This window comes from Cygnus atratus, chromosome 11 (genome assembly GCF_013377495.2).
Source record: "Cygnus atratus isolate AKBS03 ecotype Queensland, Australia chromosome 11, CAtr_DNAZoo_HiC_assembly, whole genome shotgun sequence".
Lineage (NCBI taxonomy): Eukaryota > Metazoa > Chordata > Aves > Anseriformes > Anatidae > Cygnus > Cygnus atratus.
Window position 1 is genome coordinate 20,526,781 of NC_066372.1, and position 17,416 is coordinate 20,544,196.

At 55.1% G+C, this 17,416-nt stretch overlaps 2 protein-coding genes across 5 annotated transcripts; one reads left to right on the forward strand and one right to left on the reverse strand.

Annotated features, from left to right (window-relative positions):
* Window positions 1-626: 626 nt before the first annotated feature.
* CLN6 (CLN6 transmembrane ER protein) lies at window positions 627-8,997 on the reverse strand. Of its 4 annotated transcripts, none has more exons than XM_035569409.2 (8): window positions 8,841-8,997; window positions 7,539-7,731; window positions 7,190-7,304; window positions 6,419-6,517; window positions 3,787-3,975; window positions 3,621-3,676; window positions 2,253-2,375; window positions 627-996 (listed from the first exon to the last, which is right to left on the reverse strand). In XM_035569409.2, the coding sequence occupies exons 2-8, from the start codon at window positions 7,706-7,708 to the stop codon at window positions 708-710; spliced, it is 1,041 nt and encodes a 346-aa protein (XP_035425302.1). In that variant the 5' UTR covers window positions 7,709-7,731; window positions 8,841-8,997; the 3' UTR covers window positions 627-707. The 4 variants fall into 4 exon arrangements, with proteins under 4 accessions (XP_035425302.1, XP_035425299.1, XP_035425300.1 ...); XM_035569406.2 differs by lacking the exon at window positions 8,841-8,997 and adding an exon at window positions 8,119-8,356 and having other exon boundaries at window positions 7,539-7,635; XM_035569407.2 differs by lacking the exon at window positions 8,841-8,997 and adding an exon at window positions 7,908-8,012 and having other exon boundaries at window positions 7,539-7,635.
* Window positions 8,998-11,867: 2,870 nt separating this feature from the next.
* FEM1B (fem-1 homolog B) lies at window positions 11,868-17,116 on the forward strand. Its single transcript, XM_035569420.2, has 2 exons — window positions 11,868-12,520; window positions 15,204-17,116. The coding sequence occupies exons 1-2, from the start codon at window positions 12,273-12,275 to the stop codon at window positions 16,837-16,839; spliced, it is 1,884 nt and encodes a 627-aa protein (XP_035425313.1). The 5' UTR covers window positions 11,868-12,272; the 3' UTR covers window positions 16,840-17,116.
* Window positions 17,117-17,416: the final 300 nt, after the last annotated feature.

A 17,416-nucleotide genomic window follows, 5' to 3' on the forward strand; every position in this document is an offset into this window, starting at 1 on the left:
CTGGTGCCAGGCTTCTGGCACTTGGTTGACATTCAGGGCATTAAAAGGCAAGGATTATGTACAAAAATGCTGAGCAGAACTCACTGTTTTGTCCCAAAATAATAAAAACGGAGCCAGCAGCTCAGCTGCGCGCTGCTCTGCCTCGCTGGATCCACTGGCAATGCCAGCCCACGGCTGGGCTCCAGGACCCCGAACATCGCTGCTCCACGGGCCGCATCCTTCCCAGCACAGCCCCAGCCTGCTACACCCTGAGGTACGGGTCCTTGAGTCTCGTGGGATGAAGATTCTCCCCTCAGGGAACAGCTGCTTCAAGCATGGCAAGTCACTCAGCTTTTATCAAACGTTTTTATTCAGTCTGTTTTGCTATTAACTTTATTTTTTTTTAACCGCTTGGGTTCTGTCACACCGGGGTTTGATACAGACTTCATGGACACGAACTGTTACAGGGATTCAGCCGGGGTTGGAGGAGCTCAGCTCCATCACCTGAGTAGTGACTGAGTACAGAAAATGATGCTACCGGGGGGGCGTAGGGGACCTGCAGGATCAGCCCTTTGTGCCTGGGGGCTTGTACAAAACCTCCCCTCCTTAGCTGGGTCTGGGTAACACAGGACATGCCTTGCACCTACGTCAGTCAAGGAATTTATTTGAAATACCTCTACATTAGAAAAACTATTTTTTTTCTTTGAATCACTCAGAAATATCAAAACTTATAAACTTTCCTTTCCTGCGTGGAGGTTGTTCATGTGCAGGGTGTAAAAAGCCCATGGCTCGGGGATATAGATCACGCCAGGGTACTTCTTCCTGAGGATTTTGTCATTCCACAGCCAAATCACCCAGACAGCAATGAGGACCAGCGTTATGATGAACGAGTAGAAGAGGAAAAGCCCATTGCTGTCCAGGACGAGTCCTTTGCGTTTCTGGTGCATCACCAAAGCCATCATGGCAAAGAAAGTGAAAATGTAGAGGATGAAGATCTGCCCCTCTGTCACGAGATACCTGCAAAGCAAAAGCACCCGTTAGTGCTCTTCGTGAGGAGCTGGGCTCTGCAGCCAGGTGAGCTGAGCTGCGCTGCTGCCGTGGGGCAGCCCTAAAATTCACGTTTTCCACAAGTAGTTGTCCGGACTGTTTGTAGTGATAGTAAGAGCTCCTAACAGCACAGTACCCTAAACATTTTTTCTTCATTAAAGCAGGAATTGGGAGAGAGGCAGCAAACTCATTGGGAGCAGTAGAAACCAGATGTTTGGGGTGACAGCTCCTGGGAGAGCCCACGTGGATGGAGGGGCAGGTGGAGTTAGCAAAGGGGTGCCACCTTGCAGAGACCTGGCTGAGAAGCTGCTGGGCTGCCAGGAGGAAGGAGGAATTGAACTCGACGGGTCTTAAATCGCTAGCACACAAATTGCAGAGACTCACGCTGATGTATTTAAAGGAAGTGCAGTGGGGTAACTGGGAACTGACCAAATCATCCTGATGATTTTGACTATCAAAAATTAATTTACTGTATAAGAACAGTCTCAGCAGGGGAGCAAAGCCATGGGCAAGAGAGAACATCATCTCTGAAGATGAATGGAAAGTTGTTTGGCTGCCATCAGGGAAACAGTTTGGGAAGATGAGGCTACTGAAAATGAGAAATAAATAAGACCTCTCTCAAAAGGCTATTTGGACCCGCAGGGCAAGCCACGGAGGCAGCGTAAGAGCATCACGCAGGCAGCCTGGGCTCTACGTAAAATCTCTGCACCACTGGTGAGAGCACCCCCGTTACCACAACTGGCCTGAGACCAGGTGGATGTGCTGTGGGCACCAGGTGACCACCCCAAAATCATCCAGGATCCGTCTACCTATGCAGCGACCAGCTTTGAAGAGGGGGCAGACAGCAAGCAGAGGCTGAAAGCCTGGACTCCAGCAATGTCACTCTGTGCCAGGCTTCCTGAGACAGAGGTGGAGGAGCAGGAGAACCACGGAGCACTGAGCAGGTGGGGCTGGGACAACCGGTGCCCAGAACTCAACGGGGGAATGACAGTGTGGTTGAGGAAACACCCCCAAGCAGGGAAAAGGACACACTGTGCTGAAACCGTCCCAGCTGGTAAAGGCTGAAGAGGCTGCCCATTTAAATGAGATTTCATTTTCCAGACTTGCATAGGAGAAACTGCAGCAACTTCTGCTCTGGGGAAGGGAGAGCTCCTGCTGCACGCTGCAGAGCCTCCTGTGCTGTTCCCTTCATCCCGCACCTCCCTGAGAGGACAGAAGTCACTTACCAGTAATAAAGGCTGCTCGGCCCCATCAGAAGCAAGGCAGCCACTGGCATCCTGCTCTCATCTTCAACAGGAGTGAAGCAGCCGGTGAAATATATGAACAGGATCAGAAAGAAAGGGATGTACCTGTGAGCAGAGACAGAGCTCCCGTGGGTGGTGTGACCCTGCAAAGCGGCACCGCGGTGCACCAAGCCCTGGTTTACCCCCCCCTCCTGTACCGTGGTGGCTGTGAAGGTGCAACCAGCGTCACAGCTGCTGAAAACTGCTGTCAAATTGCTGAAAACAGCCTGGTGTGGGGCTGCTGAAGATAATGAGACTTGTGGGGCCCTCATGGGGAAGGCCAGAATTTGCTGATTAGGTCAAACGCTGGGCTCAGGCGCTCAGCCCAACACTTGTGGTTGTTGCCCTCGCAGGCTCAGAAGGCTGCGTGAGGGCAGTGGGGTGAGCTGTGATGTGCTAAAAGCTGAACGGCAGGCAAGCAGGATGCGGACCAGGATCTGAACAAACTAAAAGTTTCGTTTTTAATTTTGGGATTTGCTTCACGCTGCCTGAGGAACAGCAAACCAACCTGAAAAGGGGCGAGATCTCCCTGTCCCCTCCCTGGGACATGTAAGGATGACCCGGCAGCAGATAAAGGACAGAGCTCTGGGGCTGCAGATCTGCAGCACACCCAGGGAAGGGGACGTGTCCACACTTGATGCTGCTTGAGTGTGGGGTGTGCTCGCACTGGGGGTGAGGTGTGTTCCAACAGGGACACAGGCAGCACACGGTCACACAGGACCAGGCCCACGGTGCTTCTAGGACCAGCCTGGGGCAGTATTGCTGCTGCGGTGGTGAAATCAGTCCCTGAATTACCATGGGAGCAGTGTGGCCAAGCAGCCTCTGCCACTGCAGACACAAGGGCGCCTGCCCTCTGGCCGCAGGGTCACCAAATGGATGCGTGGTGAAGGCAGAGAATAAGCACAGGGCTAGTGAGACCGGGCAAAATCAGGCTGTTTCAGAGTCAACCTCGAGAGGAGCAAAACCCTCAATGAGTCTTCAGCAGCCTCAGCCTGGCACTGTAGCTGGCCTGGGAAAGGTGGCTGAGGGAAGAGAAGAGCAGAGCTGCTCCTGCTGCTCCCTACAGCTGTCAAACAAGCTGCACATCCTCAAAACATCAGTGAGAATGACAGGGACAGAAAAAAAAACCTAGCAGGAATGGGCAATTTTCCAAGGGAGAGAGCCACTGTAATTACACTAGCTGTGAGAATATTATCCCTAGCCGGCTCTCATCAGCTGTGCTTTATTTTTTACGTATTAACCTACAGAGAGCCCTGGCCTGCCTTTCCTTGCATTGTTCTGGGGCCACCAGATACGCTGGAAATTGCTTACCACATCGAGTGACCTAAATATTCATCGTAGTAGTACAGCAGCTCAAAGGAATCAATCTGCAATGCAATGAAACAGATTTAAAAGGGCTAAGGGAAACAGAGCACTACGAAACGAGAACACGCAATTAATATTTGCTTTAAGTGCTTGCATAAAACGTCCTCTTTACCAGTGTTTCTGGCTTCAGGTTCTTGATGATTGGGTTCTCCCTTACGGACAGATGGTGCTGGTAGCCACTGAAAATCAGGCGATGGTTTACGGAGTCCCCAACCAGGTGGATGCTTGCTCCCATGACGAACATGATGATGCTGACGTACACCATGGAGCGTGGCAAGGTCTTAGGGGAGCGTTCGATGAGCTGAAACCGCGGAGATGGTGAACAGTCAGGAGGCACGAGCAGAGGTGGGTGATGCTGTGACAAACTCTGCCCTCTCCCACTTTACAAGGGCTTGAAAACGTCACCTTAAGCCCTGCAGAGACCTGCAGAGAGCCGAAGGTTGCACTGTCATAGCAGAGGTGAGCTGCTGCCGGCACCCTGCCTGGATTTGTCCACCCCAGGCAGATCAGTGTGACCGACCCCAAAGGAATGCACTTCCCTGACCGCAGCTGCTTCCCCTACAAACATCTCAGACGTGTTTCTGCTAGCCTGGGTGGTTTTTCAGTTTCTAGTACACACTCCTCTTCCTTTTTGCAACAAACAAACCACATTTTTGGCCTTGTTGAAGCTTTCTGCAAAGCAGCACCCTCACCTGAGCCAAGGCTTAGGCTGCAGCAGTGTTCCGGCACTTCTAACACAGCACTCAAAGCAGCTCAGCCACCAGATGTGATCAAACCATGATTAATTAGAAACAAAAAGGCAGCTGCTTTCTATAGCTCCTTTCCTCTTTGAAAGCCTCCCTGTGCCCTCCAGTGGTGAGCAGAACCTCCAGCAGCACTCCCAGCGCGCTCGGCACAGACACTTCTTCCTTTGTACTTCTCTGCTGGATCACTTTCAGATGCCTCTTGGTGAGTTGGTGGTGGTTTGTTTTTTTTTTCTTCCTAATGGAATTTGACTCAACCCGCCCCGTGTGTTTGGCTCTAAAGAGGAGGCTTAAACCAATCTGCTACGTAAGAAAAATCTGCCCGCTGACAAACCAGGCCTGTGGGTGAGGCACCCCTGGGAATACCAGCGTCGGATTTAACGACGAGCTCTCCCTGTCCCATCTTGTGGTCTGCTCGGGTCTGGGTGGAGGCAGGCACGTGAGGCTGACGTGGAGCCCAGTGAGCCTGCGGCAAGATCCTGCAAGCCCGGCTGGGGAAGAGAAACAAGGGTGGCTTAACCTGCACGGAGCTCCCTGCTCAGCTTGCAAAGCGGGGAAGGTCTCGAAATACATCGCTAAGGTGCTTCAGCCTTTGGGACCCAGCCCCTCCGAGCATCTGCTGGGGCATCCTCTGCCTCCCCGTGCTGCCAAAGCAGCTTTGCAGCCCTTCGTCTGCATAAACACGGGAAAGCTCCTTATTCGTATTTAATTTTGAGGCTTAGCTTTCCCTTTCTCTGTAACTGCTGTAGGAACGTCAGAGGATTCAGAGAGAGGGGAGGAGAACAAAAGGCTCAGGGACGCTCTCCTCTGCTGGAGGGAGAAGGCTGGAGGTGTCCTTCAGGGGGACGGCAGGTAACAGAAATGCACCAAAGGCAGCAGGTTTTAACCTGACAAGTACTGAGCCTGCAGAAATCAGCTGTGTCAGGCTAGGACAGGTCTGACCAAGTTTCATAGCATTAGGTTCCCCCAGAGGACCAGGTACTGAATATTCCTTTCTGGCCACAGTGGTGTTTAAAACCTCCCAGGCAGACTCAGGAGAGAGAGAGAAGCATTTACATCTTGGGACATAATTTACTTTCTAGCTAATGAAGGTTAAAATACATTTATAATTGCTTTCTCCTATCTTCTGGCTGCTAAGTATTTAATATGAAAAGATTTCTAATGATACAAGAGTCTTTAACCTCATAAACGGTCTGCACGATCCGGTGGCTGGCAGATGAAGCTAGATAAAGTCACGCTAAAGATACAATTCTAATGTCAAAGAGCAAGTGTAATTAAGTACTGAACAATTTAGAAAATCTACTACAGCTCCGGCTGTCTGAGAAGGTCTTTAAGTTGTGGATGCACGTCATCTTACAGACACACGTTAGGTCAGCCAGGGTGAAGGGCTCTGAATTCTCCTGAACGTGGAGTTCCCGAGCAAAGCGTCTTGCTTTGTACATTCAGGCAACACAAGTAACGAGCGAAAGGCTTTCTGCTGGGCTGGAATTTCTACAGCCTTCTCCTCGAATCTGTGCTGCTCTCAAAGGCAGGAGGCTGAGCTGCAAGGGTAACGTGCAGAGCCCAGTCTGACCAGGTTTGTTCCAGTCCGCAAAACACAGGCAGAGCAGCCAGCCCGGTCTCCTACTGCTTCATCGTCAACAAACCGCACAGGAGGAGGAGACTACGTGATTTGTCTCATCTGTGGCCTACGGCTGGCTGATGGAAGATTCTTAAGGATGTTTTTTCCAGCATGCAGAGAGGTGGGGAGATGGTCCATGAGCTGCATTAAAATGGGCACTGCCTCAGTCCTTAACAGCTGGCATCATAAATTCTTCCTGGAGTAGAAAACCTCGAGTGCACAGCAGGACCAGCTCACTTGCAGGAGTGTGTGAGTAACTTCTCCTTTGTTCAGTAAGTTCCTAAAGAACTCCTAGCCTTTACAAAACAGTGTTACTTGCCCTGCTTTTACAACTAGTGATATTTAAAAAAAAAAATTAACACCTAAGCCTTGAGGTTTACCTTTAGCAGAAGAAATGGTGTGATAACGTTGTAAGCCATGTGAAAATAATCTCCAGCACTCGGTTTGTTTAGAGGAAACCACTCCAAAGGCAGGATTATCTGAGGAGAGGGGAAAAAGGCACATCAGGACATCCCCGTGACCCAGCTCGCAGCTACTGTGCTTTGGTTTCGAAGCACCTGCAGCCCCGTAACCAGCTACAGGACAGGGAAGGAGAAGACCTTTGCTCTGGCTTTAAACCTCTGCCCCTTGCTCCTGCAGCGCTGCCAAAAGCTGAGGCCGTGACGTTGTGTGGCCCAGCGAGTGAGAAAGCACCAGGGAATCCGACAGCAGCGGATCTCTGCTAACGTGCTGTCACGTTCAGGTGTCAGCAGGAAAAAACAAAACATCACATTTCTGAGGGCAGAAACCACTTTTGTCCTGCCCCACGCTAGCCGGACAGCAGGAGCCCAGGCTCAGGGTGTCCAGGTACAGGGAAGAGCAGCAGAAACCTCTCCAGGTAACATTTATATTACAAAAATGTAAATTTGGGGGATAGGCGGTGCAGAACCGCGTTTCCCAGATACCTTCCCTGTGACTGGAACCCTACACTTGCTTACAGCTACATGAAGACCTTGTGGTGGTCCTCATTTCAAGGACAGCTCCTCGAGGGTGTCCCTTGGGTGCGGAAAAGAGCTCAGGGCTCCGCAGGGGAAGTTCTGGGCCACCCCAGTCCGCCACCCCAAATGAGTGCGAGGCCAGCAAAGCAGCGGGCCTGCCCTCGCCACGCTCACCATAGCAATGGGACGGCCGAAGTCCAGCACCCAGTTCTGCAGCGTGAAGTAGAACCAGAGATCGAGGTGAAACTGGGAGCTCTTGAAGTTGTCCTCGGTCTTGACAGCTCCATGCCTGGAGGGGACAGAAGTCGCGGTGTCAGCCCAGCACCGCCGCTTTCTGGCTGGGAATCGCTCCAGTTTTGCACCACTAACATTATTTCTCCCCCTCCTCAACATTTTTCTCAAGAGTTAGTGTTCTGGGTGAGCTGTTCGGGTCTATCAGAGCCCTGCTGGCTCTGTGCAGCAGCAATGCCACCGCCTGCTGCGGACATGCAGCAGATGAGGGATGGGGAAACAGCCCAAATACCTTGGGTCAGGCAACAGGTCCCTGAGGAGGCAGGGAGGAGGCTCCAGGTCTGCGTCCCCACCCAAAACCTGTGCTGTCCTGGCAGATGTTTGGAGATCTGCGGCACATTTACGAAGTTGAGGCTCCAAAGAGAGGAGGAGACAAAGCATCACGAGTAAAAACTGGCCCATCCCCGTACGAAGGCTCTCCCCGGCTGAGAAGGGAGCATAAAGGCAGCATGAAAAGCTTAAGTGCTGAATTAAGTGCACCTATTTTTAACTTTTGCATGACAAAGCAACATTAAACTCCCAGGGCGCTTCTGCCGAACGCTAAAAAAGTATCCGCGCCCGGTGGTGCTCGAGCCCGGGGGTGCTCTGGATGCGCTGTCACCTTCATCCTCCTCTCTGAAGATCGTTCTGTCCTCTACCTCTGCAGAGCAGGGCCTGGTCCAACCCAAATGAAGTCCTTCCATCAGGCAGCCCCCCCAGCCCTCCAGCTCCCTGCAGGGAAGCAGCCGCTCTACCTCGGCTCTTCCCTGGTGCTGAGACAGGAGCGGTGCTGGCCAGCCCCGAGCTGAGCTATGAGAGCCCACGGTCCTCACCAAGGGTTGGGCAGGGTGGTGGTGCCTCGCGCAAGCCTCGATGTCCTGGGTGAGCCAGGACAGCCCCTGAGAGCTGGGGTTCCTGGGGAGAAGCTGTCAAAGCCCTGAGAAGTCGGGGTTCCCTCGACAAGCTGTGGCTGAGCCTGTACGAGGCTGGGGACCCCCCAAACACGTGGGATACCCTGGACCGCTGCAGCATCTCGGACAAGGTGGCAGGACCTGGGACAAGAGCCCGGGGAGCACAGGGTGAGCTGGGACAGGGGGGCTGGATGGGGCTGGGGTATCCGAGGGGGGCCTATAATGATCCCAGGGGAGTCAGGACGGCCGGGTGCAGGGGGGAGATGGGGTACCCTAACCCGGGTTGGGGTGCAGGGGGGAGGTGCATGAAGCTGGGGTACCCTAACCCGGGTGTGGGGTCAGGGTGATGCGGGGGGTGGCTCAGGACGACAGCGGGGGGGTCCTGGGGGGGTTCAGGATAACCCAGAGGCAGCTGGATGGGGCTCGGGTACCCGAACGGAGCCAGGGCACGCTGCGGGGGGAGGCTCCGGGTGATGCTGGGGGGTCCCGGAGGGTGCGGGACGAGGCTGGGGCTCCGGTGGGCGGCTGCTCCCCGGGTATTGCGGGGGGGGGTCCCGCATCCCAATCCCTGTCCCCATCGCCGTCCTTATCCCCGTCCCCATCCCTAAAACCGTCCCGGTCCCGTCCCCGTCCCCGCCGCTCACCTGCCCGGGTAGAGCGGCCCTGGGGGCTGCGGGGAGCCCGGGGCCGCCGCCGGTAACGGCCTCCGCCGCGCCGAGCCCTGCATGAGCCCGGGGAGCCCGGCCCGGCCCAGCCCGGCCCGGCCCAGCCTGGCTCGGCTCGGAGCGGCTCCGCCCGGGCCCCGCCTCGGCGCCGGGGGCGGGCGGCGGCGGCTGCGCGGCCCGGGGAGGGGGGCGGCGGGGGTGGGGAACCCGGCGGGGCCCCGCGAGGCCCTTAGGGGCTTCGTTACTGCTCCTGTAATTAATTTGGGGTCCTGCAATTGATTTTGGGGGGTGTTCATGTTTTATTTTTTCATTACTTTGTTTTCATTATTTTATTTTTCGTTATTTGTATTTTTATTATTTTCAGTTCTGTTCCTGTAAGTTTATTATTTTTAGTTCTATGCCTGTAATTTTTTATTATTCGATTCCTGTATTTTTATTATTTTTATTATGGCTGTTACCGTAAGCACCAAGAAGGCGCAGTTGCAGTTGTCCTGGGAAGCAGCCAGCCGCTGCGTTTGCACGCAGGGCTGCCCCAAAGGATCAGCGCCGGGGCCGAAATCCCGTGGTTCAGCCCCAAAACGGGGAGCAGCCTGGCTGGGTATCGCTTTGTGGGCCCAGTGCCGCCCTGCTGCCTCTTCCTGCTGGGCAGCCTTGTGCTGGGGAAGGGCTGTGAGGAGGAAAAGCCCCAAGTGCTGTTATTTCCTGGATCCAAGCACAATAATTTGCAACGCTCCCACGGCGTTTGCTCCAGCTTTCACCTACACCCGGTGGACCGAAGAGACCCACACCACCCGGGGCAGGATGGGCACAGAAAGGAGCTGCAGCGGTGTTGAAGAGGAGTTGTGATCCCAGCTTACTGGAGGGGCAGTGCATGGGGAATCCGCTGGGCCCACGGCCTTCCCCTTGGCGTTCTGTCCCTGTATTCCATAGGGAAAATCCGGGCAGCTTACTTGCCTTCCCTGTCCAAAGCACACTCAGATGATCTATCTAAAGCTATTTTTAAAGTAGAGGAAGGGGAGAAGGACAACATATAACTCTTTAAGGGCTCCTCAGATAAAGAAGCAAAAAGTACTGGCCCTGAAGTACCTCCACATGCCTTGCTGCGAGTCCTCATCTGACCAAAAAAATCAGATTGGAAAGTGGGAAGAGGCTGACAGAGTGGAAAATGCAGACTGCCTCATGCAATCAGTGTGTCATTGTAAGCGCGAGGTTTAATCGGATGGTCAGGGAGCAGAGCGTGGCTCTGCCACAGCTTTGGCTGACCGCCACGAGCGAATCTGTAGATGTGAGGTGAGCTGCCTGCCCGCACCACGGCCGTGAGGCAGACAGACAAAAAACCCTGACGAGTTGGAGATGCTGGGGCTGTGCTCCCTGCTGTGTGCCTGGCCCACATAAATGCGACCAGGTCGGGATGGCAGAGTGCTCACTGTGCTGGCAGTCGGAGCAGGAGGCTGGAAGTATTTCAGTGACTGACATTTGAGGGCTAAGCATAGCCGAGGGCAGTGACAGTGACTTAGGCTCACACACGCTCAGGATCAGCCCCTTGCTGGCTGCACTGCAGTCATTCCACTGAAACATTCACATTTTTGTTTCTTTGGCTGTGTAAGTCCATGTAGTTGAGAGGGTAACTGTGGAATAACAACTTCAACCTGTGCCACGCTGACAAACTGTGGTCCTGACTGCAACGAGCTTGGAGCGAGGGGTTTCCTGCTGAAGTCGATGAGGCTGCAGAACACAGAGCTGGGCTCTCTGCTCAGGGACGCTGCCCACGAGGTTCAGTGGCGGTGCTTCATCACAGGCTCCTTCTTGTATGCTGGGGAAAACGAGCGGCGCTTGGGCAGCTGTGGCTTTTGTTGGTAAAAAAAAAAAAAAAAAAAAGGCCTGCAAAGTGGAGATCATTGAGGTAATGGAGACAGGCTCCACTTACACTTAGCGTGAACCCTGCTTGTCAGGCTGTAGCTCGGGGGCGCGTGTGCCTGTCAGAAGCTGATCCCCGTTGACTGAACACTGCCGCGCTGACCGCCTGCAGCCCGGCATCGCCCTCGCCCCCTCGGCGCTCATTTTGGCGATTGCCCGCAGCGCAGCCCGGCCAGCGCTGCCATGCATAATGCAGGGGGCCCAGCTGCCACGAAACTTTCCACCAGGCTCTAGTTGCACGACTTTAAATTAACTATTAATACGGCCGACACCGTATCCCCTTCAGCACAATGGCAGGCGGTGGCGCAGGCTGGGGGTCGCCTATCACTTTACTCGACGTGCCCTCAGCGGCACCTTGGGGTGCGGCAGGGGCTGCCTGGGGGCCTGGTTCAGTGGTGGGGGCTGCCGGGGGTCCCAGTTCGGTGGCAGGGGCTGCCAGGGGGCCTGGTTTGCTAGTGGGGGCTAGCGGGGGTCCTGGTTTGGTGGCCACGGTGTGCTGAGGGGAATGGCGGGGGCACGCCGTTGACGGGCTGCACAGCAAGGACTTGGAACTGGGGGTGAGGCTCTGAGGCTGGGCACACACAGCCCACAGGTGGGTGGATAAAAGCTGCTGGCCCCGTTCTGTAAAAATAAACACACACACACAAAAAAAAAAACCCACAAATCCAGCCTGAACCCGATCTGAGGTACGGGGCCTAGGCCTGAGGAGGGCATGGGGAGCCCCGCGGCCCCCGGGAGACCCCCGGGCGAGGCAGCCCCGGGGCTGGGGATGTGCCCGGGCCGGGCAGCACCGGGCTGGGGCGAGCCGGGGCTGGGGGGGGGGGCACGGTCCCGGCCCCCCTAGGACCACGCGGCGCCTGGAACGCCCGTGCGCTGCCTCCCGTTGCCGGGAGGGACCGCGAAGAACCCGTGCACGCCGCGGCCCTTCCGCTTTCGCTTCCGGAGTCGGCGGCGGGGGCGGAGCGGCCGCGGACGCCCCGTGCCCGCCGCGCTCCCCGCGGGGCCCTGCCGGCGACCCGTAGCGGTGCCCCCCCCAGCCCCGGGCCCCCTTCTCCCGGCGGCCGCGGCCCCGCTCTCGAGGCCCCGGCGGGCTCCGCTAGGGCGGGGGTCGCGGGTTCGAATCCCCCCCCGGCGGCAGCAGCGGCGGGGGCCGCGGGTTCGAATCCCCCCCCGGCGGCAGCAGCGGCGGGGGCCGCGGGTTCGAATCCCCCCCCGGCGGCAGCAGCGGCGGGGGCCGCGGGTTCGAATCCCGCCGTGGGCAGCAGCGGCCTGGGGATGGGCCGCGGGTGAGGCGGCGGGCACCGGGCACCGGGTCCGGTCCCCGCTTGGCTCCCAGCCCTCATCGTGGGGCTGGCCGGGCCCGGGGACGGGCCGCATGTTCCCCTCGGCAGCACGGAGCCGCAGCCCGAGCCAGGAGCCGGCCCGTCGGCAGCGGGCGGTGGGCCCGGGGTGGTGGTGGCGGAGGAGAAGGAGAAGGAGGAGAAGGAGGCGGCGATGGAGGGGCTGGCCGGGTACGTGTACAAAGCGGCGAGCGAGGGGCGAGTGCTGACCCTGGCCGCCCTGCTGCTGAACCGTTCCGAGAGCGACATCAAGTACCTGCTGGGCTACGTCAGCCAGCACGGCGGGCAGCGCTCCACGCCCCTCATCATCGCCGCCCGCAACGGCCACGCCAAGGTGGTGCGCCTGCTCCTCGAGCACTACCGCGTGCAGACGCAGCAGACCGGCACGGTGCGCTTCGACGGGTAGGTGGATGGCCTTGGGCGCGCCGTGGCACGCGGAGCTCCTCGCCCCGTCGGTCGAGGCTGGGTGCCCGAATGGTTTTTTTTCTGTGATGTCACGCGCAGGTGGGGCGCGTGTGGCGTGGTGCTGCGCGCCTCTGTACGCCCGAAGTGAGGATTTGGCTGCATCCAGGTCAGGGAAGGGCACGAGCTGCACGAGGGGCGTCGATTCTTCACCGCCACCCGTCACTGTGGGGATAGCCAGGAGGGGAAGGTGGTGTCCAGGAGGGGAAGGTGGTGACCAGGAGGGGAAGGTGGTGACCAGGAAGGACATGTGGCATTTTAGGGCAGGAGCTGCGCAGGGAGCTGGGTACACTGGTACAAACACCAACCCCAGCTCTGGTGGGCAGCGGTGGCGAGAGGCGGGAGAAATGAGCACTGCTCTGCTGCGGGCGCTGCTGCTGAGCCTTCTGAATGGTTTGGCTTGGGGAGATGCGGCCAGGTCATTGTAGAAAGCCTGTTTCTAGACATTTCTTAGTCTCTTCACAGTCCTGCTGCGTACTTTTTGGTACGTCACTGAGCAGCATTGTCACTGTTTTGTTAGATTTTTGGAGTAATGCTGCTCGTCCTCACGTTAAATCTGCAAATCTGCACGCTGTTGTACTTACACCTTCCTGAACTGTGCTGTCATGACCTTCATTACCTCTCTTGTTTTTAAAATCACCCACAACGCCCGTCAAGTACTTGCCCCTACGTCATTCTTAAAAATAAGGCTGACTAAGCCCGCAGGTACGTTGTTGGCCTTTTGAACAGCTTCAGGTTTTGCAAGTAGCTGACTGCGTGCAGAGCTCCCATCAGATACCGGGAGGGATCACACCGGGCCCCCCCCCCCCCCCCCGGTGTCTTTCATCTGGCTCCAGCTTTATGGGCTGTAGCTGTGTCTGCACAGCTCCACCTAACGCAGGGAAAGACCGATTTGGTTCTTGCTTGCTGAATGAGGGGGCAGGAACCGGCTTCCTTCTGTCTTTCTGTTCCCTCTTCCAGCCCTCTTTTCACAAGCAAAAAGTGGTTGAGGCTCCCTAGGGTTGTGTCCGCCCTGCTGTCAGATAAAGGAAGGGCCTGTGTTGGCAGAGCAGACAGGGAGAGCTGTTACCCCCCTCTGCTGCTGAATTTTCTCGCCTGCCGTGCATCGATGGGGTGGCGATCTGCCTGCCGGAGCCTCTGCCTGACAGAGACACAGCTTAAAGGAGGTGTTGTTTGGGGTACAATGGGCGCAGTGTGCCATTACCTCTTCCCTGGCCTCAGTAGGAGTCACAGCCTGGTGAGAAGAAAGGCAGCACATGATCCCAGCTCATGCTTGGCATTATTTTCATTTTTGTGATAAGGTGGCACAGAAACCCCGCTTGGTTGGGCTCCGGGCTTTTGACTCGTAACTGGACCTGCAGCACACCAATAAATTACCTTGTGTTCGCTAGCGGGCCTTAGATCCTGACTTACTACTGCTTTAATACAAAAGTACTTTAATGCGGTTATATTTGTGCAAAATAAGGAACTTCTTACTGTGAACAAAGGTAGCCACGTTTGTTACACAGCCATCTCTGCGTGCCAGAGCTCTTAAATGGCCCCTGAAGTGTCGTCTAGAGGTGCTGGGCTTACAGGCGGCCAGGCAGCTGTTCCTGGGGAGCCACGCGAGAGCTCTGGGAAATGATAAAAATTGCAGCTCAACTTAACATTGGGTTGGTGTCTTGTGATATTTTAATTTTGGAAAATGTGACTCTTTGGCCATAAGGAAATTAGATATTTGTCCCTCCTCTGCGCTTTGGGATGTGCCTTGAATGTATATTAACTGCACCGCCTGCTTCTACGTTTAAGGGCTACTTCAAAGGGCTGGGGGAATGGAAAGGCCATCAGCCTTATCTGTGCAGTTACACAACGCCCTGCGCTTGGGAATGAAAACAGCTCAAGAAGCTGTGAGGTTTTGCTGAAGTTAGCTGTCCCCACGTTCACGAGAGCCAGCAAGCTGTCTGCGAGGCCGTAATGTAAAACAGATCTCTGAAGCAGCCCGGCTTCGAATAGCTTCTGCTTTTGTGAATTTTACTTTATTCCTCGAGTTCTGCATTCTTAACCCGATCACCGGTCTGCTTTGCAGCGTGCTCCCTCAAACAAAAAGTGTCGGCACAGCGGAAGGGGTGGCAACTGTAGAGACCCAGAGAAGTGACTGGAAATCCTTAGGCCAGCCTCGCTGCCACAGCCGGCGTATTGCCCAGCTGTGCTGTTACCCGTGCCCGAGTTCGGGGTCTCTTTGTCAAGAGGTGAATTTCAGCTTTAGCTGTTCCTCTAACGTGCCAGCTTCTGGCACGGGGGATCAAAGAAGCGGTAATTTTCCCTAGGCTGGGGGCTGGAGCTCGCAGGTAGGATCTTCAAAGCAGCCCGGGAAGTACTAGTGCAAGATGTGGCTAAATCCCCGGGCTGCTTTGAAGTTTCAGCTTCCATCGCTTCTTCCTTGAGGAGGTCCCTGTGCTGGGTAAGGCTCGTGTTCTTTCACGTTGGCTAATCCGCCACGTCCCCTCGCTTTTAGATACAGGGTAGCTGTAAAATACCTCCTGGTGGCTAGGTGCGGCACGGTGCTCAGCTCTCTTTTAAAGATCCCTCGCTCTTTTTCAAAGAGCAGCCCTCTGACTGCTTGTTTCTGCCTTTCCCTTCTCAGCTTTGTCATTGATGGAGCGACAGCTCTCTGGTGCGCAGCGGGGGCCGGACACTTCGAGGTGGTCAAGCTGCTGGTGAGCCACGGCGCCAACGTGAACCACACCACGGTGACCAACTCGACTCCCCTGAGGGCCGCGTGTTTCGACGGCAGGCTGGACATCGTCAAGTACCTGGTAGAAAACAACGCCAACATCAGCATCGCCAACAAGTACGACAACACCTGCCTTATGATCGCGGCGTACAAAGGCCACACGGACGTGGTGAGGTACCTCCTCGAGCAGCACGCAGACCCCAACGCCAAAGCCCACTGCGGCGCCACGGCCTTGCACTTCGCGGCCGAGGCCGGCCACCTGGAGATCGTGAGGGAGCTGGTCAAGTGGAAGGCGGCGATGATGGTCAACGGGCACGGCATGACCCCGCTGAAAGTGGCCGCCGAGAGCTGCAAGGCAGACGTGGTGGAGCTGCTGCTGGCTCACGCTGACTGCGACCGGAGGAGCCGGATCGAGGCGCTGGAGCTGCTGGGCGCCTCGTTCGCGAACGACAGAGAAAACTACGACATCATGAAGACGTACCACTACTTGTATTTGGCGATGCTGGAGAGGTACAGGGACAGCGAGAACATCATCGAGAAAGAAGTTCTTCCGCAAATCGAAGCCTATGGAAACAGGACTGAATGCAGAACTCCTCAGGAATTAGAGTCTATAAGGCAGGACAGAGATGCCCTTCACATGGAAGGCCTCATTGTGCGGGAGAGAATTCTGGGCTCGGACAATATCGATGTGTCTCACCCCATTATTTACCGGGGGGCTGTTTATGCAGACAACATGGAGTTTGAGCAGTGTATCAAGCTGTGGCTCCATGCCTTGCATCTGAGGCAAAAAGGCAACAGGAACACGCATAAGGACCTCCTGAGGTTTGCCCAGGTCTTTTCTCAGATGATACACTTAAACGAGCCCGTTAAAGCCAAGGACATCGAGAGTGTCCTGAGGTGCAGCGTCTTGGAAATAGAGCAGGGCATGTCCCGGATCAAAACCACCCAGGACGCCGACATCCACACAGCCATGGACAACTACGAATGCAACATTTTTACCTTCCTCTACTTAGTCTGCATCTCTACCAAGACCCAGTGCAGCGAGGAGGATCAGTCGCGGATCAACAAGCAGATTTATAACCTGATTCATCTCGATCCCAGGACGCGGGACGGCTCGAGCTTGCTGCATCACGCCGTCAATTCCAGCACGCCCGTGGACGACTTCCACACGAATGACGTCTGCAGCTTTCCGAACGCGCTCGTCACAAAACTCTTGCTGGATTGTGGTGCCGACGTGAACGCTGTGGACAACGAAGGAAATAGTCCGCTCCACATCATCGTCCAGTACCACAGGCCCATCAGCGACTTCTTGACATTGCATTCCATCATCATTAGCCTGGTGGAGGCTGGTGCTCACACAGACATGACGAATAAGCAGAAGAAAACTCCCCTGGATAAAAGTACAACGGGGGTGTCTGAAATACTCCTTAAAACTCAAATGAAGCTGAGTCTCAAGTGCCTGGCTGCCCGAGCAGTACGGATCTATAACATCAGCTACCAAAACCAGATCCCCAGAACTCTGGAAGAATTTGTCAAGTTTCACTAGGCTACATAAGATCTTTCATGGTGGTGCTATCCCGTGACGACATCCATTGCAGACCACAGAATATGTGTGTGTACATGGAGTTGTGTTTCTCTCTTCTGTCACTTTGGTTCCTTTGGATTCAGTGTGCAGCCTCAGTTCTCATGCAGATCTCGGGGAAAAAAAAAGCCACACAATTTTCCTGTAGTCAAATCTGGTGTTGGAGGTTTTGGTCATTTCTTTTAATTAAAAAAAATAATAACTGTTTTGTTATCTCTTGTTTTTATAAACAAAAGGAAAAGATTCCCGATATAACTGGTGCAGAATGTTTTGTTTCAAACACACATCTCTGCTGAAGATTGCTTTAAGTAGTTATACACAAAGGCACTTCTGAAAGCCCTTGTCACGCTGCTACTGAGGCAGTAGCTTTGCAAATTTTAAAACTCCTTGAAGTGAGGTAGGATAAAAAAAAATGGAAATTACACGGCAGTTAAAAGTGAAGTCTCAACATACAGAGCAGTCCGTTGCTCTCATACCTCACCGTCTTTTTATGCCTTTCAGTTAATGCTGAAGATGTTGGTAACATCTGATTTTTATTTTT